Source organism: Xenopus laevis, chromosome 4L (assembly GCF_017654675.1).
Source record: "Xenopus laevis strain J_2021 chromosome 4L, Xenopus_laevis_v10.1, whole genome shotgun sequence".
NCBI lineage: Eukaryota > Metazoa > Chordata > Amphibia > Anura > Pipidae > Xenopus > Xenopus laevis.
In genome coordinates, this window is record NC_054377.1 from 3,411,042 (window position 1) to 3,435,845 (window position 24,804).

The window sequence follows — 24,804 nt, forward strand, 5'->3', positions numbered from 1 at the left end:
ATATGGTCACAGAAAAACCCCTCAGTGACTTCTAATATCCTTATCATTTACAGTAGGGGGTACATTATCCCTTATAATACATGAGTGATACTCAGAGTTCCCTGTATAACTCAGCCTGCAGCCTTGTGCCTTTATATGGTCACAGAACAACCCCTCAGTGACTTCTAATATCCTTATCATTTACAGTAGGGGGTACATTATCCCTTATAATACATGAGTGATACTCAGAGTTCCCTGTATAACTCAGCCTGCAGCCTTGTGCCTTTATATGGTCTCAGAACAACCCATATCCTTACTAGAAGCCGCAGTTACACAGCGAGTATAACGCACTAGTTGTATTTACACAACAGGAGTCTATGGCTTGAGATGGTGTCAGATGGTTTCAGGGAGATGCACCAATCCAGCTGTGCGGGGGGCGGGGACATGGTTGTGTCTGTAAGTTCTATTGGTGGAGGGCGAGTGTGAGACACAAGTGGGAGGAGCCTGAAGGCACAGACAGGAGAGCAGGACACACACCAGTCTGATCTCACAAGGAACTACATGGGGAGAGCTGCTGGGGACAGATAAGCAGAACACAAAGAGGTAACAATCCCACGATGCACTGCAGGATTTGCCCCTATTCCCTGTCTGTGTGTTATTTATATTTATATTTATATTTACTTGCATTGCTTGTGTGCTGACAACAGAGGGTTAATGAGAACAAGAACAAAATCTGGCAATTTCTTTGTTATTTATTGTGATTTATATGAATCTCATGTATTCAGCTGCCAAGAGGTTCTGAGTCAGCTGCAGCTTCTCTTCTCTCTCTACTGACACACTGGGGCCACTAAATACAGCTGAGTAATTATTAACCAGATATCACTTTGTCTCTTTCTCAAGGGATTGATACAATGTTGCACCCGGTGTATCTTCCTCCTGCTTCTATAATCCCTGTCCCTCCATTACTCCTTGTGTAAGTGTCTCACTTGTTGTCTCACTGTATCATCATCTGACTTGTTCCCATAACCAACTGTGCTCTGTACATCTGCTTTACTACTGGTATTAGCCATGAAATTCTGTGTGTATCTCTGTACTCAACACTGTAATCAGCACTATGTAACAGTGCCCAAGAAAAAAACTATTTATGGTATATTATCCCACTGTTACTATAGGCACCATCTCTCCCTACTATACCTGCTATCCCACAGTCACACTCCCTTCCCAGAGACTATTATCCACTGTTACTATAGGCACATCTCTCCCTACTATACCTGCTATCCCACAGTCACACTCCCTTCCCAGAGACTATTATCCACTGTTACTATAGACACCATCTCTCCCTACTATACCTGTTATCCCATAGTCACACTCCCTTCCCAGAGACTATTATCCACTGTTACTATAGACACCATCTCTCCCTACTATACCTGCTATCCCACAGTCACACTCCCTTCCTAGAGACTATTATCCCACTGTTACTATAGGCACCATCTCTCCCTACTATACCTGCTATCCCATAGTCACACTCCCTTCCCAGAGACTATTATCCACTGTTACTATAGACACCATCTCTCCCTACTATACCTGCTATCCCACAGTCACACTCCCTTCCCAGAGACTATTATCCACTGTTACTATAGACACATCTCTCCCTACTATACCTGCTATCCCACAGTCACACTCCCTTCCCAGAGACTATTATCCACTGTTACTATAGGCACATCTCTCCCTACTATACCTGTTATCCCACAGTCACACTCCCTTCCCAGAGACTATTATCCACTGTTACTATAGACACCATCTCTCCCTACTATACCTGCTATCCCACAGTCACACTCCCTTCCCAGAGACTATTATCCACTGTTACTATAGGCACATCTCTCCCTACTATACCTGCTATCCCACAGTCACACTCCCTTCCCAGAGACTATTATCCACTGTTACTATAGACACCATCTCTCCCTACTATACCTGCTATCCCACAGTCACACTCCCTTCCCAGAGACTATTATCCACTGTTACTATAGACACATCTCTCCCTACTATACCTGCTATCCCACAGTCACACTCCCTTCCCAGAGACTATTATCCACTGTTACTATAGGCACCATCTCTCCCTACTATACCTGCTATCCCACAGTCACACTCCCTTCCCAGAGACTATTATCCACTGTTACTATAGACACCATCTCTCCCTACTATACCTGCTATCCCACAGTCACACTCCCTTCCCACAGACTATTATCCCACTGTTACTATAGACACATCTCTCCCTACTATACCTGCTATCCCACAGTCACACTCCCTTCCCAGAGACTATTATCCACTGTTACTATAGACACATCTCTCCCTACTATACCTGCTATCCCACAGTCACACTCCCTTCCCAGAGACTATTATCCACTGTTACTATAGACACATCTCTCCCTACTATACCTGCTATCCCACAGTCACACTCCCTTCCCAGAGACTATTATCCACTGTTACTATAGACACCATCTCTCCCTACTATACCTGTTATCCCACAGTCACACTCCCTTCCCAGAGACTATTAGTCTTGCCCTAAAGCCTCCTGGGTATTTCCCTGATCTGCTCCTATGAATGAGCCCTGGGGCTATTGTTACTGTCATTCACCTGAATAGCGCTGACATGTTCTGTGACGTTGACAAATGAATAGAAATCTCTTCTTGTGGGCCATTGCCCTAAGTGTATTGGAGACGTGCCCAGAATCTGCACAAATCCCACAGACTAAGGATAAGTTTGGAGCAGACAGATATCTGATTGACTGCTTGTTAAGAGGAAGGAAGGGAGGGAGGGAGGAATAAGGAAGGAAGAGAGGAAGGAAAAAGAAGGATGGAAGGAATGAAGAATGGATGGAAGCGAGTGAGGGAGGGAGAGAGGAAGGAAGGGAGAGAGGGAGGGAGGGAGGGAGGGAGGAAGTGAGGGACAGAGGAATGAAGGGAGGATGGAAGAGAAGAAGGGAGGATGGATGAGAGGGAGGGAGGGAGTAAGGAAGTGAGTGAGGGAGGGAGGAATGAAGGGAGGGTGGATGGAACAGAGGGAGGAAGGAAGAATGGAAGGGAGGGAGGGAGGACGTGAGGTAGGGACATAGGAATGAAGGGAGGGAGGAAGGATGGAAGAGAGGATGGGAGGGAGGATGGATGGGAGGGAGTAAGGAAGTGAGGGAGGGAAGGAGGAAGGAAGGATTAAGGAAGTGAGGGAGGATGGATGGAAGGGAGGGAGGGAGGGAGGAAGGAAAGAATAAGGAAGGATGGAAGAAAGGGAGGAAGGAAGGATGGGAGGGAGGGAGGGAGGAAAGAAGTGAGGGAGGGAGCGAGGATGGAAGAGAGGGAGGGAGGAAGGAAGGAAAAAGGAAGGAGAGAAAGGAAAGAGAGAAAAGAATTTTGGTTGCCAGGTCCATGATCCTAGAAACTATTTCAAAGAATCATTTGGAATAATTAAAGAAAAACACACACACAAGAAATAAAGGACAGTTGCAAGGTTGCTAAGTTTATGTAATATAAGTAACAATAGCTGAAAAAGTGAACTTCCTATTAACCAGTGCCATTTACTGTTAATGGAATGTAACATTCACAAATATCCAGCTGCTCTGAGGATGCTGGGAGTTGTAGGAGGGTGGAAGGTCAGGCTGTGTTTCTATGGCAGGGATCCCCAACCTTTTGAACCCGTGAGCAACATTCAGAAGTAAAAAGAGTTGGGGAGCAACACAAGCATGAAAAATGTTCTTGGGGTGCCAAATAAGGGCTTTGATTGGCTATTTGGTAGCCCCTATGTGGATTGTAAACCTACACTGAGACTCTGTTTGGCAGTACATCTGGTTTTTATACAACCAAAACTTGTCTCCAAGCCTGGAATTCAAAAATAATCACCTGCTTTGAGGCCACTGGGAGCAACATCCAAGGGGTTGGGGAGCAACATGTTACTCACGAGCTACTGGTTGGGGATCACTGTTCTATGGTATAACTGCATTCCTTTCTTTATTATCTCCAGAGATCTATTAGCCTTCAGCCCCCGGGGACAAAGTCTCATGTATCATATTATCTCTATCAGCAGCACAGGTTGGACAAGGTTAAGCTTCCCCTTTAGTTCTGTTTTAAAGGGAACTCGTTCTTTAATTAAAAAAAAAGCCTTACTGTACAGGGAAAGCATTGCCGTACCTGGGTGTTTCCCAATAATGTTAGTAAATAGGTGCAGCCAGGAGGTGGGGGGAGGGTGATCCTAAAAGCCTAAAGATTCTAGCAGAGGATTTAGTAATTAGTCACGGTATGAGGGGGGGGGTGACAACCATGTGCAAAAACCCATGAAGGTCCACTGGCAGAGAAAGGGTTAATGGGTCACTCCTGCATTTCTAACCCCCCACCCATTGAGGTGTTACTTCCCCTGGGGTTATATGCGTGAGTTATTGGGGTAAAATAGGGTGCTGCTGCCTGAGCTTGCCCCCATTATTCCATTGCACTCGTCTGATTGTGACCAGGGTGCTGTGAGTGCAAGTTGTGCAGACAAGTCCTTCCTGTGTGGTTTCCTCCCACAGCCAAAAAACAGGGGGGGGGGTGCTGATTCCTCACACTGGTGTTTGTCAGCTGATTGCCCAAATTATTTGCCTTCCTGTTCATGGCTCCGCCCACCTGTCACCGCTTCCCACAGTAGTGAAATGCGTCGCCCACCGCACGGTGATACATTGGCATCATAACGACTCATTTACAAGTGGCAGTTAGAGGTCATTTTAGTTTCACAGATTCCAGTTTTGGTCTCAGGGGCCTGGGAGTTGTCTGGTGAATGCCGAGCGTCTGCCCAACGGTCTCTTGGGTTTCTATAAACATTCCCACGTGAAATGGAATATGCCCTAAATACCACTGTACCCCAATGTCACAATAATCTAATTGCTGTTGCACAATGGAGCCGCCAGCTAATAAGCACCCCGTAATTACCCTCCAACTGTCGCCTCCCCACTGCTAATATATCTAATGGCTTGTTTGGAAATCCAAATTCCATTCACACACTGTGTTTATTTGTACCCTGGGTACCCCTGGAACTATAGCAGGGTGACACCCCAATGTTTCTATATATCTGTAACCTTGTTATGAGCTAAGGGGGCCCAGTCTGAAGGTCAGTTAGGGGGAGATTTGGGGTGAGTGTTTATTTGTACCCTGGGTACCCCTGGAACTATAGCAGGGTGACTGTTACCCCAATGTTTCTATATATCTGTAACCTTGTTATGAGCTAAGGGGGCCCAGTCGGAAGGTAAGTTAGGGGGAGATTTGGGGTGAGTGATTATTTGTACCCTGGGTACCCCTGGAACTATAGCAGGGTGACACCCCAATGTTTCTATATATCTGTAACCTTGTTATGAGCTAAGGGGGCCCAGTCTGAAGGTTGGTTAGGGGGAGATTTGGGGTGAGTGCTTATTTGTGCCCTGGGTACCCCTGGAACTATAGCAGGGTGACTGTTACCCCAATGTTTCTTTATATCTGTAACCTTGTTATGAGCTAAGGGGGCCCAGTCTGAAGGTTGGTTAGGGGGAGATTTGGGGTGAGTGCTTATTTGTGCCCTGGGTACCCCTGGAACTATAGCAGGGTGACTGTTACCCCAATGTTTCTATATATCTGTAACCTTGTTATGAGCTAAGGGGCCCAGTCTGAAGGTCAGTTAGGGGGAGATTTGGGGTGAGTGCTTATTTGTACCCTGGGTACCCCTGGAACTATAGCAGGGTGACACCCCAATGTTTCTATATATCTGTAACCTTGTTATGAGCTAAGGGGGCCCAGTCTGAAGGCCAGTTAGGGGGAGATTTGGGGTGAGTGATTATTTGTACCCTGGGTACCCCTGGAACTATAGCAGGGTGACACCCCAATGTTTCTATATATCTGTAACCTTGTTATGAGCTAAGGGGGCCCAGTCTGAAGGTCAGTTAGGGGGAGATTTGGGGTGAGTGTTTGAAGAGAAAAGGTCAGACAAGCCTTGGGTTAAGGGAATAAGGAAGTGAATACAAATAATAGGGGAAGGCCAAGGGTGAAAACAGCTGATGTGGCACCAAAAACAATTTCAATGACAAAACAATGGAATGTCTGAGCCCTGGGGGTGCTGGGGACCCCTGCTGAAAAGAAATGTAAGGTTCAAGAGAAGGTTCCAATACACATAAGGGTCCCATTTGGTTCCACAGAAGGAGCATTTGCATCTTATCAATGGACCCCCTGCTGTGATTGGATCAAAGACGTTTCTTGACAGTAAATTGATTGTAATAGTGAGAATGGGGGGATTTACCCTCCCTGGGGGAGCCCATGTACCTTTTACATTTAATACTTGAGGCCCTGATACAATTTATGGTTCAACAGTGGAGAACCTGTTATAGATCGTCAGGCCTAAACCTTATTTCTTGTTTCTTGCAGCAGAAAATGGGTGAGCGGAGAAGAGCGAATGCGTCCAGGGGGGACAAGAAAATGGCCAATGGAGAAAAGCAACATGTGGGTCAGTGGGGCCGAGCCTGGTAAGTTATAAGTTATGGTAAGTGGTAATTAGGGGCTTCTGATAGACTCAGGGTGTCTGTTGTTTACCCCACTGCCTTACCCATTGCAGGGAAGTGGATTACTTCTCATTGGCCTCAGTCATATTCCTGTTGGCCTTTGCTCCGCTGATTGTCTACTACTTTGTCATGTCATGTGATCAGTATCAGTGCGCCCTCACCTCCCCAGTCCTGGACCTATACTCTGGCAAAGCGCAGCTGTCCGACATCTGGGACAAGACCCCCGCAATCACCTGGACTGCCGTCAAGATCTACCTAGCGTGGGTCTCCTTCCAGGTAAGGCAGAATTAGATGGAATGTGCATTGGAATGTATATTGGGTGTAGTTCCCCTTTAAGCTTATTCTCAATGGTTAATCATTATGTTAATGTGACAGGTGTTTCTGTATATGCTCGTTCCTGATATCTTACATAAATTTGTGCCTGGCTACGAGGGTGGAGTGCAAGACGGAGCAAGGACCCCTGCTGGTGAGTAAAGATAACTGCGACCAATGGAGTGTATCAGCGAAGCTTACAATCTAATTTCCCATGCTCTCTAAGACAGAAGATTCCTTGGACAGGGTCCTTGCCCATCAAAGTGGTAATCCGGCCAAGGACCCCAAGAAAGTGCTATTTGTGGTCCACAAGAAAGGACGGGCTTGGGCGGATCATGAGTGGGGGGTTTGCTATAATCCGTGCCCAGGCCTTTATTTTCACTAGGGCCCCACTACTTGTTGGCAGGTCCCAGGTGACCAATGGGATCATAATTGGGGGTAGGTCCCTGCTAACTTATTAGTATGGGACCCTATGACTCCAAATGGCAGCCCCAGTCATAGACAATGCAAATTGTTGCCATCTAAAATCTTGTGTAAAGTCTATCACACAATCTTTGTACACCCAAAGGGTGTACCCAAAGGGTACCCCAATTTTGCACTATTGGGTTACGCCTCCCCTGTTATTTCCTCCAAATGATAACTCTACCCTTTTCAGGCTTGATAAACAAATACCAAGTCAATGGGCTGCAGGCCTGGACCATCACCCACCTGCTCTGGTTCGCCAACGCCTACCATTTCCACTGGTTCTCCCCAACCATTATCATTGACAACTGGATCCCGCTGCTGTGGTGCGCCAATCTCCTGGGCTATTCTGTCGCCACCTTCGCTTTGGTGAAAGCCTACTTCTTCCCCACCAACGCCAGCGACTGGTACGTTACCCTGGAGGAGCGAGCGGGAGAGATAAGGGTCGGGACTAACCAATGAATCTTATTGTGATGCCTGTTTATGTCTCTGATTGTAGCAAATTCACAGGCAATTTCTTCTACAACTACATGATGGGCATTGAGTTCAACCCCCGCATTGGAAAGTGGTTCGACTTCAAACTGTTCTTCAATGGGCGACCCGGGATCGTCGCCTGGACCTTAATTAACTTGTCCTATGCTGCCAAGCAGCAAGAGCTCTACGGGCAGGTCACCAACTCCATGATTCTGGTCAACGTTCTTCAGGTAGGATGGACCTGCTGGCACTGCCAGAGATACAGTATGAGGGTGGGAGCTGACAAACCCGCTCCCTTAGACAATACAGTAAGATGATGATGATGATGAGTGTTAATGTTTTACTATACAGGCAATCTATGTAGTGGACTTTTTCTGGAACGAATCCTGGTACCTGAAGACTATTGACATCTGCCATGACCACTTTGGCTGGTATCTGGGATGGGGAGATTGTGTCTGGTTGCCCTACCTCTATACCCTACAGGTAAGAAGGAACAAGGTCAAGTCTTGTCATGGGGTGCAAGTAATGTTGGAGGGAACCTGAATGTGCCTGATGCTCTGATTGGCTGTCACCATTTTGCAGGTGTTACTTCCAATATACCCATTTCCCAGTCTCCTGGGCACAACACATAGTTTGACTTTGGTGCTGGGCACAAATTACCTTTAACATAACAACACTACTCCTGATGTTCTATAGATCTACTTAAGGGTGAACTAAACCCAAACATACGGTCTCTGCACAAGCCACCACCCAACCACACCAAAGAGAACCCCACTAGAACAGCCATGCACTCTGGAACCTGAATTCAAAACGAAGAACTGTGGGGTTAAGGGTTACCATGACATCTTGTCTCTGGCAACTGCCAGTTCAGATATAGGGTGCCTTTCTGATCAGGGACAGGGTGTTCTTAATTTAGTTGAGTAGAGGAGAGGAAGGCCTGTGCAGTTGCCTTATAGTAAACGTATAGTTCCCCTTTATCAAACTTCAAATAACAGAGGCCTAGTCTATGGTGAATACAATATAATATGGGGTTAGTAGTAGGGGGAAGTTTATCCTCACCTTGTGTTTGTGTTTGCCCCTAGGGTTTATATCTGGTTTATAACCCCATTGAGCTCTCTACCACTGCCGCCATTGGGGTCCTTCTACTCGGTTTGATTGGCTACTACATCTTCAGAATGACCAATCACCAGAAAGACCTCTTCCGACGCACTAACGGCAACTGCAAGATCTGGGGGAAGAAGCCAAAGTCCATTGAATGTTCCTACACGTCAACGGACGGCAAGCAACATTACAGCAAGCTGATGATTTCAGGGTTCTGGGGGGTGGCGAGGCATTTAAACTACACAGGAGATTTAATGGGGTCCCTGGCTTACTGCCTGGCCTGTGGCTTTGACCACCTCCTGCCTTATTTCTACTTCATCTACATGACCATCTTGTTGGTTCACCGCTGCATAAGAGACGAACACCGATGCTCGAGTAAATACGGGAAGGACTGGAAGCTTTACACCAGCGCCGTGCCCTATAGGTTACTCCCTGGAATCTTCTAAGAGGCCTGATTTTCAAGAAAGATCAAGACACAGATTTATTGTGTGGACTGTAACTAAGGACTGAAAAACAATAAAAAAAAACAGGGATTTTAGAACTTTTTTTGGCGTTAAAACTTGAAAACGGTTCATGAATTTTACTGCAACTCCTGTCTCACCTTCCTTTTCTACAGTGCCGGCCCCTCCAAATAAAGACAATTCTGTTATTTTTCTTGGATGTTGGAATTGTTGTTATTTCTGGTTTCTGGAGAGCTTTGCGAAATGAATAAAGGTTGCAGGGAGTTTGTGCTGCAAAACTTATTCTGGGGAAAAAGAGATAAAGAGCTTGAACCTACAGAGCTATGCCTCCTCAAAGGAAGCGGTTAGACTATCCACTTGGATAAATAAGATCCATTGTCACAGCTGTCAATAGTGTTGGCATCTAACCCTACTTCTCTCCATCTTGTCTTACTGTCTCCATCTTGTCCTACGGTCTCCATCTTGCCCTACTGTCTCCATCTTGCCCTACTATCTCCATCTTGTCCTACTGTCTCCATCTTGTTATACGGTCTCCATCATGCCCTACTGTCCCCATCTTGTCCTACTGTCTCCATCTTGCCCTACGGTCTCCATCTTGCCCTACGGTCTCCATCTTGCCCTACTGTCTCCATCTTGTCCTACGGTCTCCATCTTGTCCTACGGTCTCCATCTCGCCCTACTGTCTCCATCTCGTCCTACTGTCTCCATCTTGCCCTACTGTCTCCATCTTGTCCTACTGTCTCCATCTTGCCCTACTGTCTCCATCTTGCCCTACTGTCTCCATCTTGTCCTACTGTCTCCATCTCGCCCTACTGTCTCCATCTTGTCCTACTGTCTCCATCATGCCCTACTGTCTCCATCTTGTTCTACTGTCTCCATCTTGTCCTACTGTCTCCATCTTGCCCTACTGTCTCCATCTTGCCCTACTGTCTCCATCTTGTCCTACTGTCTCCATCTTGCCCTACTGTCTCCATCTTGTCCTACTGTCTCCATCTTGTCCTACGGTCTCCATCTCGCCCTACTGTCTCCATCTTGTCCTACTGTCTCCATCTTGCCCTACTGTCTCCATCTTTTCCTACTGTCTCCATCTTGCCCTACTGTCTCCATCTTGCCCTACTGTCTCCATCTTGTCCTACTGTCTCCATCTTGTCCTACTGTCTCCATCTTGCCCTACTGTCTCCATCTTGTCCTACGGTCTCCATCTCGCCCTACTGTCTCCATCTTGTCCTACTGTCTCCATCTTGCCCTACTGTCTCCATCTTGCCCTACTGTCTCCATCTTGCCCTACTGTCTCCATCTTGTTATACGGTCTCCATCATGCCCTACTGTCTCCATCTTGTCCTACTGTCTCCATCTTGCCCTACTGTCTCCATCTTGTTATACGGTCTCCATCATGCCCTACTGTCTCCATCTTGTTCTACTGTCTCCATCTTTTCGGTGGAGTCGGCAGCAAATTGGGACGCGCCGGTGTCCAATTTTGGCGCGCTGGAGTCCAATTCATCCCGCCTTGTTTTTGGGCTCGGTGGCCCGGTGCGGGAGTGTTTGCTGCCCGCTTTTGGGGACCCCTGTTTTAAGATACTGACATGAGAAGCGTTTCAAATATTTCTTCCTAGTAAATATCTGGGTAAATTTATTGTACAGTTTTGTTGGAAAACTATTGTCTTCCCATGAGTCATTGCCCCAAATCTCCCCCTAACTGACCTTCAGACTGGGCCCCCTTAGCTCATAACAAGGTTACAGATATATAGAAACATTGGGGTAACAGTCATCCTGCTATAGTTCCAGGGGTACCCAGGGTACAAATAAGCACTTACCCCAAATCTCCCCCTAACTGACCTTCAGACTGGGCCCCCTTAGCTCATAACAAGGTTACAGATATATAGAAACATTGGGGTGTCACCCTGCTATAGTTCCAGGGGTACCCAGGACACAAATAAACACTCACCCCAAATCTCCCCCTAATTGACCTTCAGACTGGGCCCCCTTAGCTCATAACAAGGTTACAGATATATAGAAACATTGGGGTAACAGTCACCCTGTTATAGTTCCAGGGGTACCCAGGGTACAAATAAGCACTCACCCCAAATCTCCCCCTAACTGACCTTCAGACGGGGCCCCATAAACACTACAGTCAAAGTAAAAGAATCTGCACTAATCCTCTAGTTGCCCCGCCCCTTCTGACAAGCGCTGCCCCTGGATTCGATAATGGTGACGCAGCCACGCCCCCTGTTTAGGGTTAACGCATCTAATATAGTAGGCGGGCCGATTGGAAACTTAGGCGTGGTCACGTTGTGTTCAGCGTTATCATTGGAGAGGTAGTAGGCGGTCTGTCATGCGAAGATCAAACGCTTGGTGGCAAGTAGAAAATGACGGTGGGAGGGGTCAGGATTCTTTTATTGCCACGCCTGGTTTCCGGATTTCTCACAAACAGGCGGATCCCGCAGGGAGAGAGGAAGTCGGAGACTCGGGTGTGAGGATGGGTCTGTGTGTCACGTGCTTGGGCGGAGCCGCCGGGGATGTGGGGGAGTCAGAGAATCTGTAACATTTACTCCTAATGTCTCCTCTGCCCCGAGCTTCTATCTGCCCCTCCCACAATATCTTGGGAGCAGCTGCACCAATCAGAGACATCCCCGGGTGAGTTGACAGCTTCTCCCAGAACTCAACTCTGATAAATACCACTCCCACCTGACTGTTGCTAGGCAACCACCAGCCATAGATCAGCTCTAGGATTGTCATGTGACCTGTATCACCTGTATGTGACATAAAGTTTAAAGGGGTACTTCACTATTTGCCCTTTTTAAAAATAAACTCAATACTAATTTCATCAATTTCCCTGTATAACTCAGCCTGCAGCCTTGTGCCTTTATATGGTCACAGAACAACCCCTCAGTGACTTCTAATATCCTTATCATTTACAGTAGGGGGTACATTATCCCTTATAATACATGAGTGATACTCAGAGTTCCCTGTATAACTCAGCCTGCAGCCTTGTGCCTTTATATGGTCACAGAACAACCCCTCAGTGACTTCTAATATCCTTATTATTTACAGTAGGGGGTACATTATCCCTTATAATACATGAGTGATACTCAGAGTTCCCTGTATAACTCAGCCTGCAGCCTTGTGTCTTTATATGGTCACAACCCCTCAGTGACTTCTAATATCCTTATCATTTACAGTAGGGGGTACATTATCCCTTATAATACATGAGTGATACTCAGAGTTCCCTGTATAACTCAGCCTGCAGCCTTGTGTCTTTATATGGTCACAGAACAACCCCTCAGTGACTTCTAATATCCTTATCATTTACAGTAGGGGGTACATTATCCCTTATAATACATGAGTGATACTCAGAGTTCCCTGTATAACTCAGCCTGCAGCCTTGTGTCTTTATATGGTCACAGAACAACCCCTCAGTGACTTCTAATATCCTTATCATTTACAGTAGGGGGTACATTATCCCTTATAATACGTGAGTGATACTTATTTTTATTATTTGTGGTTTTTGCCTTATTTAGCTTTTTATCCAGCAGCTCTCCAGTTTGCAATTTCAGCTGTCTGGTTGCTAAGATCCAAATTCCCCTAGCAACCGTGCATTGATTTGAATAAGAGACTGAAATATGAATAGGAGAGGCCTGAATACAAAGACGAGGAATAAAAAGTAGCAATAACAATACATTTGTAGCCTTACAGAGCATTTGTTTTGTAGATGGGGTCAGCGACCCCATTTCAGAGCTGTAAAGAGTAAAGAAGGCATTAAATAACAAAAAATGAAGACCAGTTGAAAAGTTGCTGAGAATTGGCCATTCTATAACATACTAAAAGTTAACTTAAAGGTCAACCACCTCTTTAAAGTTTAATTTCTGAATGCATTTCCCATATGTTGCAGTTTCTATAAGTTCCACTAGGCGGCAGCACTGAGGCTAATGGTTCCTTATGGGCCATGTGACCTGACCTATCATGTAGCTTTGTCTTCTTCCTTCTGCACTTTAAAGGGGAAGTTCATCCAAAATTTTGCCTACTGAAATAAAGTGCAATTCTAATTAATTCTAATTAGCCGGTGCCTGACCTCAGCTGCCATCGTTCCTGCCCAAGACTCATTTATTAACATGTTTGTCACCAGACTCCAGTGCTGATTTTTCAAACTTGCATGAATATCAGCAACAGATGGGTTAATGCTATTGTATCTACAGGTATTGGCCACAAGAGGGCAGTGCAGCTCTGCAGATCTCCCTGTATGTGATTTGTCATGAATGTTATGTGCCCCTTTATTATATGGAAATCTGGTCTCCATTTCTGCGCAGTGAAGATAATCTTCCATCACTGAATCCAAAACTGCAGGACTGGGCCCTCTGGGTGTGGGTAGAATGAGGGTCTTTATGGGTTCAACTTAATTCTCTGAAGCTGAGATGGTCTAAAGAATGTAGTCTGTACAGAGAGATCCCATAAAACTATAGCAGCATAGGTATTCCCTGTACTAAGCACAATTCAGCAGGAACAGCCCCTAAGTTTGCTCATAGTCTGTACAGAGAGATCCCATAAAACTATGGCAGCATAGGTATTCCCCTGTACTAAGCACAATTCAGCAGGAACAGCCCCTAAGTTTGCTCATAGTCTGTACAGAGAGATCCCATAAAACTATGGCAGCATAGGTATTCCCTGTACTAAGCATAATTCAGCAGGAACAGCCCCTAAGTTTGCTCATAGTCTGTACAGAGAGATCCCATAAAACTATTGCAGCATAGGTATCCCCTGTACTAAGCACAATTCAGCAGGAACCGTTTGTTTACCCTCGGTGGAGGCAGATTAAGCATCTAATGTGTTTCTATGACAAGTACAATATCAGTGTGAGTTCCATAATGTTCTGCAGATAATTAAAGACATAATTCTCAGTTATTAACATCAGAGATTTCCTGACAGAACTTAATTCTCGGAGACGCTGAAAGGAAAACAAAGAGACGAGACTGATTGTTAAACAGAAATCACTTTATAATTAGTACGAAATCACAATTAAAAATAAAAAAGCTGGAATACAGAGGCTCCTTATTAAAGCGTCGCTATGTACTGAGTAATCACAGGGTAACTAGTGGGGTAACTAGTGGGGTAACTAGTGGGGTACAGGGGAGATACAGAACTGACAGCAGCACCCGCACCGCTCCCAGTGAGCAGAACTATAGGAATAAACCAGAAAAAAAAAATCATTTTTTATTATTCGATATTTTCCCGTAAGCTCCAGTCTGCCGGCAGATACTCACCCGCTGCTCACATTGAAGAGAAAAGAAAATATTCTCTATATTCTGCTCAAAATTACTCTTTTTGCCCCTCCCCAAACTGTTTGTATTTATAAACATTCTTTTTTAGAAGAGAAAAAAATATCATTTATTGATTGTCATTGGCAGATAATCAACGTCTTATGTCCCAACTGCTATTGCACCTTCTACCCAGGGCAGAGCAGTAAAGGGGTTGTTCCCCTTTAAATTAACTGTTACTATGATGTAGAGAGGGATATTCTGAGACAATTTGCAATCGGTTTTCTTTTTTTATTATTTGTGGTTTTTGACTTATTTAGCTTTTTATTCAGCAGCTCTCCAGTTTGTAATTTCAGCAGTCTGGTTGCTAGGGTCAAAATTACCCTAGTAACCATGCATTGATTTGAATAAGACACTGGAATATGAATAGGAGAGGCCTGAAAAGAAAGATGAGGAATATAAAAGTAGCAATAACAATACATTTGTAGCCTTACAGAGCATTTGTTTTTTTTAGATGGGGTCAGTGACCCCCATTTGAAAGCAGGAAAGAGACGAATATTTCAAAAACTATAAAGAAAAATATAAATAATGAAGACCAATTGAAAAGTTGCTTAGAATTAGCCATTTTATAACATGCTAAAATTTAACTTAAAGGTGAACCACCCCCTTTAATGACCCAATTAATGGCTTTTCAGGGCTGCTTTGGGTGGTCCCTATAAAGTGGGGGACAGTTCTGTTTCTACCTCCAGAATAAACAGCACCCCAACATTTACGGAAGGTCAGAGAGATGTTTCAAGGCCGGATTTATTGCTCTAGTTATCATAAAACTACAGTTCCCAGCATTCTCTGCCTCAGTTCTCCCGACACTGGAACTACCAGGAGGTATTTCCCTGCCAGAGCCCAACCACATCTTTAAAACAATATCAAATCCTCAAGATGCCTTTGTAAGGCTCAAACTGGCCCTCCTGCTCTTTTAACTGTTTTTACCCAAAAAGCCAAAAGCTGGCAGAGGATTCTGGGTGTTGTAGTCAGACTGAGAGGCACAAACTAACCACAGTCTTCTTAAATGGCGATTTTCATAACTGTCAGCCATGTAGGCAAGTCGGTGAAAGGAGAAGGCACAATTCAGCCAAGAAAAACTGACAACAAATACAAATAGAAAAATAAAGGATAAACATGCTAAAAAAAAAAAACGAATGAGATGCTCTGCGAGTCCTTGGATGGGCAGCGCTATGGCCCCACGCAGAAATGCAACAGAAAATGCTAAATCGTACAAGTTATAAAATAAAGTTCAAGGGGAAGTATCACTGATGTGAACGTGATGGAGCAGTATTATTTCCCCTTTGTTTAACCCTTAGAGAGACTGCAGAGTACGAGGCAGAGGGGAATACAGAGCAGTCTGAGCCCATCAGATTGTATAAATAACTGAATACACAGGGAATACTCGCTGCTTGTACTTTACAGTCATTTTAAGGCAAAAACAGCTTTTTATTTCAGTTTAACCCCTTTGCTACCAGACTGGACTATGATACACAGCACAGGGGGCATTATGTACTAACGATGGTCACCCCCATTTCACTTGATCTCTTTCTTGCTCTTGTAATGGGCCGAGACCACCAAGTAGGTATCGGGGTTCATGTCTTTAATGGTGGGGGATTTGTTCTGCACCGGAGACGTCTTCCCGTCCACGCGGGATATTTGCAGCATTCGGCACGGGTCGTGTTTCAGCAAATAACCAGCGAAGGTCTCCCAGCCCCCGCCGACGCGCACCATCACGTGCTTATTGTGAAGCATCTGGAAGAGCAAAACAGAGAAACACAGGGTTACATGGGGGGTCATAAAGATTTCATTAGGGGCTACTACTGGAGCACCCCCAACTTGCTGATGGATCACAAGGAACAGTAACTAAGGAGATGTTTGCATAGCAACCAAAGGAAGCTGGTTTCTGTAACTGAAAAGCTGTGCTAGTGAAGTGATGGTGTAAATGAAGGTTGAGTAGTGGTGTACTAGTTTGGTATAGATTGAGTAGTGAAGTGATGGTGTGAGTGAAGGTAGAGATTGAGTAGAGGTGTGCTAGTGAAGTGATGGTGTGAGTGAAGGTAGAGATTGAGTAGAGGTGTGCTAGTGAAGTGGTATAAATGAAGGAAGATATTGAGTGTAGGTGTGCTAGTGAAGTGATGGTGTGAGTGAAGGAAGATATTGAGTGTAGGTGTGCTAGTGAAGTGATGGTGTAAATGAAGGTAGAGATTGAGTGGAGGTGCGTTAGTGAAGTGATGGTGTAAATGAAGGTTGAGTAGTGGTGTGCTAGTTTGGTATAGATTGAGTAGTGAAGTGATGGTGTGAGTGAAGGTAGAGATTGAGTAGAGGTTTGCTAGTGAAGTGATGGTGTAAATGAAGGAAGATATTGAGTGTAGGTGTTCTAGTGAAGTGATGGTGCAAATGAAGGTATAGATTGAGTAGAGGTTTGTTAGTGAAGTGATGGTGTGAGTGAAGGTAGAGATTGAGTAGAGGTGTGCTAGTGAAGTGGTATAAATGAAGGTAGATATTGAGTGCAGGTGTGCTAGTGAAGTGATGGTGCAAATGAAGGTAGAGATTGAGTAGAGGTGTGTTAGTGAAGTGATGGTGTGAGTGGAGGTGCAGATTGAGTGGAGCCTATGAGACTGATGTGAGTGCTGATGATGTCACATGGAGGCACAAGCAGAGATTTAGGTTCCTCCAGATATGGATCTCAGCAATGACTACTTGTATGACTGGAGCACAGGACATGACCCCTATAATAAAAGTTCCTAATAAAATCCTGATTTCTGCATATTTCTTCTACAGGCAACGAGATTGATTTGGACGGATGAATTAGTCATCTCAGATATTTGCTGGGAGGGGTGGGGGTTATTTGCAGAGACAGGATCCCATAAATGATGAATGAGTTAATAGTAAACAGCAAATTTGATTGTGCAGAGAATGTGGCACCGGGGCAGATGGAGCAGAATATTAATAAGTAGAAATGATATTAGAGGAAAGCCTGGGTCATGGTATTGTATGGAGCATTTCTAGAAGGTTGTGTTCTCCCCTAAGATTTCCACTCAATGAGTTTGCAGCGAGTGTCTTTATGAGCCTGATGATGGATTGCGGTGGGAATGTGCAAGAGATTTATAAAATCTTATTAGAAGAGAATTACCGCTGTATCGCAGAATCCCTGGGATGTTTCTCAGGATTTATTTTAGCCAGAAACGGACTCTACTGAATGTTAAACAGCCGGCTTCTAAAGTCGAGTTTCTTTGCATCTTAGAGTTTTTTGTAAATAGTTGATATCTGTTTTTTCCTGCTTGGTAACCCCCTCCTGAAACCTATGCCACCATGACTATACATACCCACCATGTCACCCTACATCTGCTATTTGACTACACCAGGGGCCTAGGACCTTAGGTTGAGGGTGAGGCCATCATGTCCACATCAGATGAAAGACCTATTGGCTCTTCTAGGTACCCCTGAAAGCCCAGATAGAAGGTAATTTAGAATGAGATTTGAATTTAAACAATTAGATTGTAGATATTCTTGGAACTACTGTTGAAAGCTGAATACAGTAATGGTTTCCTATATCTGCAATCTTATTATGATCAGTGGGAAGCCATGGAGAAAGGTTGGTCCTGCAAAAGGGACTTGAGGAATCTCAGTTAAAACCAGGAATGATGATAACATATCCACATTGGTCAAAACCATGACAAGAACTAATATAATGGGAAACAATTTCAAAACAAGACAAGTAATTCAACAAAAGCAAAAAACAAAACCAAGACAAGACCTTGTGCATCATCCAAAAAGACCAAGACCAGACCTTGTACTACATTCAACAAGACAAAGACAAAACCTTGTGCAGCATTCATCAAGACCTTGTGCTACATTCAACAAGATCAAGACAAGACATTGTGCAACATCCAAAAAGACCAAGACAAGAGCTTGTGCAACATTCATCAAGACAAAACCTTGTGCAACAGTCAACAAGACCAAGACAAGACATTGTGCTACATTCAACAAGACCAAGACAAGAACTTGTGCAATATCCAAGAAGACCAAGACAAAACCTTGTGCAACATTCAAAAAGACAAGCCCTTGTGCAACACCCAAGATGACCAAGACAAGAACTTGTGTTACATTCAACAAGACAAGACATTGTGTAAGACCAAATAAAACAAGTCCTTGACCTTGACAGTACTAGAACACATGGTTTAAGATCGAAGGGTTATGATTACAAAGTTTATGGGTTACAAAGGTTACAAGTATATACAGTATAGATTAAATTAGGCCAAGCTTCTTTCCATAGTCAAATCTCCACCAGGAAATAAGAATATCTAAATGAGTCTAGGGAGGTCATTGCTGGATCTCGGTTCCAGTAAACCATGGAATTGAATGGTTGTCATATTGTTTATGAAATGCTTCTTTTCCAAGTGTCATTTTGAATATGGAGATACAAGATGGTGTCCAGCAGGAAGGCAGAGAGCAAGTCAAATCTGTTAATGCAAAGTCTCCATCTTTCATGGAAGGCTGGAGAGCAGATGCAGTAATTGATGGATGAGCTGTCTCAGAAATCAATACATCTGAAAGCTTCTTTGTGCAGCTTTATCTGTTTTAATATCAGCCGTGATCTCGGCTTCTCAGACAATAAAACAACATCTTAAAAGGAAGTTATGAACCCAACTAGCAAAGGTCATCGCAGGAGTTAAGCCGTAAATGTGATGTGGATGAAAATAAACAATATTGTGCTTACTCAAGGACTTGGGTTTTAGAACAACTCAATTAAAATAAAACAAGATTTTCAAGACGTCGCTCGTGCCTGATGAAATGTGGTCCTACCACCGCACTAATACTGGTCTAGTATATGATGATCTATCAAACAACCTTGTTCCACAAAACAAGCTGAGAAGTCTTCTTTGACATGTTTTCCAAAGGAAATGTTTGCTCCACGGTTTGTAAATAAGGTTTTTATTATACACCCTAGACATCACTTTCTGCCCCAGTGGGACTTACAGCCTGAGGTTTTTCCAAGTGTCCCGTTGGCCCAGTCCAACCCTGCTTCTACTGAACAATAACCTAGTAAGTTAAGCAGAAAAAAGACACGTCCATCAATTTCAACCTTCTAAGTCTGTATATAACCTGCCTAAATGCCAGTTGATCCAAAGGAAAGCGAAAAACCCTGTTTGAAGACTCTCCAATTTCCCTCAGAGGCTGAAAAAATTCCTTTCTGACTCCAAGATATAGGTATAGGATCTATTATCCAGAATGTTTTGTTTTCTGGATAAGGGATCTGTAATTTAGATCTTCGAACTTTAAATCTACTAGAAATAAGCTGAACATGAAATAAACCCAATAGGCTGGTTTTGCCTCCAATAAGGATTCATTATATCTTAGTTGGGATCAAGTACAAGCGACTGTTTTATTATTACCGGTACACAGAAAAAGGTAATGATTTTTAAAAATTTGGATAAAATGGAGATGGTCTATAAGGAAACGGCCATTCTGTAATGCTGAGCTTTCTGGATAATGGGTTTCTGAATAACTAATCCCCATACTTTATTTGAAATCAATCTATTCAAGATTTATTCAACTATATTTTTTTACATGCATCATTTTAAATAAAAATAAATTCAAATAAGAATTTAAATCACGGCAATAAAAATGTAGAATGAATGGACATAGAATTTTTTTTACATTGGATTTAAAGTATTGAAAGAATGCAATTACATTTTTAAATAATACATTATTATTACATCTTAAATGACAACATTTAGAATAAATTAGCATGGATTATTTTCTAAATTGAATTTAAAGTATTTAAATTAACTTTCAATTCAACATGTAAATTATACGTAAATACTATTTACAAATATCATTACAATACAAAAATCCATTCATATATTATCTTAATTAAAAATGTAAGTCAAATGTATTTGTCCAAATGGAAAACGTATGGATTCTGTGCTTCCCTGGCCAATCGCATCCAATAATTAGGTTATGATACTGATACTCTTGTGATACTGATACATACACATAAAATATATATAAAAAAGATATATATGAAAGAACTCCCCTGTACAGCAGTAAAGATAAAGGGCAAATTTTGTTTCAGTTTCAGTAGGTCTGAAATATTTAAATTTATTTTTTCACTAATTAACGGGGAAGCAATAGATTTTACTTTTTAGTGTATGACATTGTTAAGGATCTCTAGGCACATACATAACAACAATGGGTTGCACAGCCTTCTCTTTCTATTCATAAATAATCCAACAGGTTTTGGTCTATCCACGGTTGCCATGGAAACAATAGGGCTCCCCGAGCGTGTGGAATAGGCCTTCAGACAAGCGAGACCCCGAGAAAGCAGAGAAAGAGAGATTAGATGCGTGCGAGACATTAATTAAGACTATTTACAGAAATAGATGAACTCCCAAATCAAGAGCCGGCCAGTGGCCACTATTTGGAAAGGGGCACCCAATTATATCTCCTTATTGAATTGCTCGGCACCATCTGTTTACAACTAACAGCAGATCAGGGGTTTCCTGGGAGCCGAAAAACAATTCAATTTAAAGGGGGCATTCAATGTACCATTAACTTTTATCTGGAGGTAGATAGTGACAGTCAAAGATGATTTTGCAGTTGATCTTGTATTTGTTCACTTCAGTTTTCCAGTTTGGGGTTCAATCTGCTTTCTGGTTGCTAAGCAAGCTAATCTTGGCAACCAAGCATTGGCTTGACTGTCAGAATCAAGAAAGGATTTAATGCTTAATTGAGATGCTAGTTTAAAAGGATACTATTCCAACTGAACAGAAGCTGTTGGTGCAAAAACTGGGGGATACTTTGTATAGGAGGGCAAGATGAAGACAGTAGGACAAGATGGAGATGGTAGGACAAAATGGAGATAGTAGGACAAGATGGAGACAGTAGGACAAGATGGAGACAGTAGGGCAAGATGGAGACAGTAGGGCAAGATGAAGACAGTAGGACAAGATGGAGATGGTAGGACAAAATGGAGATAGTAGGACAAGATGGAGACAGTAGGACAAGATGGAGATGGTAGGACAAAATGGAAACAGTAGGGCAAGATGAAGAGAGTAGGACAAGATGGAGATGGTAGGACAAAATGGAGATAGTAGGACAAGATGGAGACATTAGGACAAGATGGAGACAGTAGGACAAGATGGAGACAGTAGGTCAAGATGGAGACAGTAGGGCAAGATGGAGACAGTAGGGCAGGAGCACAATTAGCAGCCAGAAGGAAAAGACAGAGACATTAGGTCAAGACAGAGACAGGAGGACAAGATGGAGCCAGTAGGGCAAGATGGAGACAGTAGGACAAGATGGAGACAATAGGGCAAGATGGAGATGGTAGGACAAGATGGAGACGTTGGGCAAGATGGAGATGGTAGGACAAGATGGAGACGGTAGGGCAAGATGGAGATGGTAGGACAAGATGGAGACAGTAGGACAAGATGGAGACAGTAGGACAAGATGGAGACAGTAGGGCAAAATGGAGACAGTAGGGCAAGATGGAGACAGTAGGACAAGATGGAGCCAGTAGGGCAAGATGGAGACAGTAGGATATGATGGAGACGGTAGGGCAAGATGGAGATGGTAGGACAAGATGGAGACGTTGGGCAAGATGGAGATGGTAGGACAAGATGGAGACGGTAGGGCAAGATGGAGATGGTAGGACAAGATGGAGACAGTAGGGCAAGATGGAGACAGTAGGACAAGATGGAGACAGTAGGACATGGTGGAGACAGTAGGACAAGAGCACAATTTGCAGCCAGAAGGAAAAGACAGAGACATTAGGTCAAGATGGAGACAGTAGGGTAAGATCATGACAGTAACACAAGATGGAGAGTGTAGGGCTATATGGTGAGGCAGTAGAGCAAAATGAAGCCAGTAGGACTTGCTGGAATCAGTAGGGCAAGGTGGAAACAACAGGTCAAGACAGAGAGTGTTGGGCCAAATGGTGTATCTAGGAGATGGAAGGGCAATATGGAGACATTGGGGCAAGAAGGAGACCGCATGACAGATAAAGACAAAAGGATCAATAATGGGACCCCCCCCCCCCCCCGAGAAGAGATTTCCTACAACACATTTAGACACAATGAAAAATGTATAAAATCAATGAGGAGCAGAGCAGGTTACCCACTCGCCCAAAGCCCTGTGAGTTCTGACATAAATTTGTGTTAAAGGGGAACTCCACACTAAATATATATTTGTATAATGACAGAAAATGGCTGGTTCTGACTCTTGACATTGTGTAGCAGAAGCAGGTCTGGGAAGAAGCCAGGCATTGTGGTTAATGTATTGTTGGCTTGAGCTATAGGTGGTGCGTGATCTCTGTAACTGGGAATTGAAAGAGATTCCTTGTTAATATCTCAGGGCCAATTCATATAGATATATCACCCCAGGACACACTACAGGATAAATGCAAGAGCCAGGGTTTAGTTCTCCTTTAATACATCTCCCCTCTCCTCCTAGATACCAATGTACCTAGTTCTGCCCATTTCGGTATTACTGGAGTCATTATTTCTCACGTTGAATTCATTCTCAGGACAGGCCAAGGTTCATCCTTTAACGTTTCCTTTGACATTTCCTTTAATTACTTAGTCGTGTCTGAGAGAAGCAGGTGACTCTGTTGTGTCACTTTATGGGTCACTGTGAGACTTCACCTTGAATATTATGTTCTCTCTGCAGAATTATATTCACAGCGTTTAAACAGAAACACCCCTATATTGAGAGAGAAAGGCCTCGGGGTAGGCTGAAACGTTAGTCTTTTAACCTTTATTAAACAATCTTTTTATTTTAAGTCCTGTGAGTGCAGATCGTTTTTGGCACCCAGGCAAATTAACTTCATTTTTCCAGAGTGCCGGTATCCTGGTGGACTTTATATATATATAGTAAGCTATGCCCTCAACCAGTACAGTCCATGGCAACTCATATCCATAGGTTTAAATAACAATAACAGAAAGGGAATGTTCTGGGCACACAATAAGCTATACCCTCATACTGTACTGTCTAAGGGAATCAATATGGCACCTCCTCCTCCCATATGTATAAATACAAATATACAGAGAAGGAATGTTCTGGGCACACAATAAGCTATACCCTCATACTGTACTGTCTAAGGGAATCAATATGGCACCTCCTCCCATATGTATAAATATACAGAGAAGGAATGTTCTGGGCATACAATAAGCTATACCCTCATACTGTACTGTCTAAGGGAATCAATATGGCACCTCCTCCTCCCATATGTATAAATACAAATATACAGAGAAGGAATGTTCTGGGCACACAATAAGCTATACCCTCATACTGTACTGTCTAAGGGAATCAATATGGCACCTCCTCCTCCCATATGTATAAATACAAATATACAGAGAAGGAATGTTCTGGGCACACAATAAGCTATACCCTCATACTGTACTGTCTAAGGGAATCAATATGGCACCTCCTCCTCCCATATGTATAAATACAAATATACAGAGAAGGAATGTTCTGGGCACACAATAAGCTATACCCTCATACTGTACTGTCTAAGGGAATCAATATGGCACCTCCTCCTCCCATATGTATAAATACAAATATACAGAGAAGGAATGTTCTGGGCACACAATAAGCTATACCCTCATACTGTACTGTCTAAGGGAATCAATATGGCACCTCCTCCTCCCATATGTATAAATACAAATATACAGCCCTCACCCACTGGGATATTCAAACCTGCCAGATTGATATCTGCAGGATCTCCCAAGGACCCCATACACAGGCAGATATGCTGTCAACTTGTTCTGAAGGGGCCAAGTTGGAAGTTTTTTTGATCCGTAAAATTATAAATAAGGAGATTTTTGGATTTAGTTGTCAGGTACTCGAGTGCCGACATGATTTCGTCTGCCTCTTCCTCCTCCGTTCAATTAAAGATATGTAAAGCCTCATCTAGTATATGACATTGCTGGGCCTTGAACAAGCTAAATTAGCAGAAGCTGCTTGGGATCTAATTAAGAGGCGACTGTGGTGCTAATATCTGCAGAGGAGCTGATAGGCTGAACTCATTCAATCTGTACAACAATATATGGGGAGATAGACATAGAAATGCTGGAATTGAATCTGCAGAAGTTAAATGAAAAATCTGAGTGTGTAAGGGACCTTAGATTGTAAGCTCCTCAGGGGCAGAGACTCCCTTGTGATCCTTTCTTCATTGTTT

General features: G+C 43.6%; 2 protein-coding genes across 3 annotated transcripts in view; one reads left to right on the forward strand and one right to left on the reverse strand.

The window, feature by feature from the left end:
• Positions 1-459: 459 nt before the first annotated feature.
• On the forward strand, positions 460-9,529 carry dhcr7.L (7-dehydrocholesterol reductase L homeolog). 2 transcript variants are annotated; one of them, NM_001087087.1, is given in 9 exon segments: positions 523-582; positions 6,387-6,484; positions 6,574-6,796; positions 6,896-6,986; positions 7,488-7,701; positions 7,794-7,998; positions 8,120-8,251; positions 8,851-8,912; positions 8,914-9,386. In NM_001087087.1, coding segments are annotated over 8 exon segments (1,029 nt in total). In that variant the 5' UTR covers positions 523-582; positions 6,387-6,392; the 3' UTR covers positions 8,924-9,386.
• Positions 9,530-15,178: 5,649 nt separating this feature from the next.
• The window catches only part of gas2.L (growth arrest specific 2 L homeolog), a 77,450-nt gene continuing 67,824 nt past the window's right edge, over positions 15,179-24,804 (reverse strand). The window contains exon 9 of the mRNA XM_018257270.2: positions 15,179-16,373. Within this exon, the coding sequence (XP_018112759.1) occupies positions 16,155-16,373 (219 nt within the window). The 3' untranslated portion in view covers positions 15,179-16,154. The remainder of the gene's footprint in view (positions 16,374-24,804) is intronic.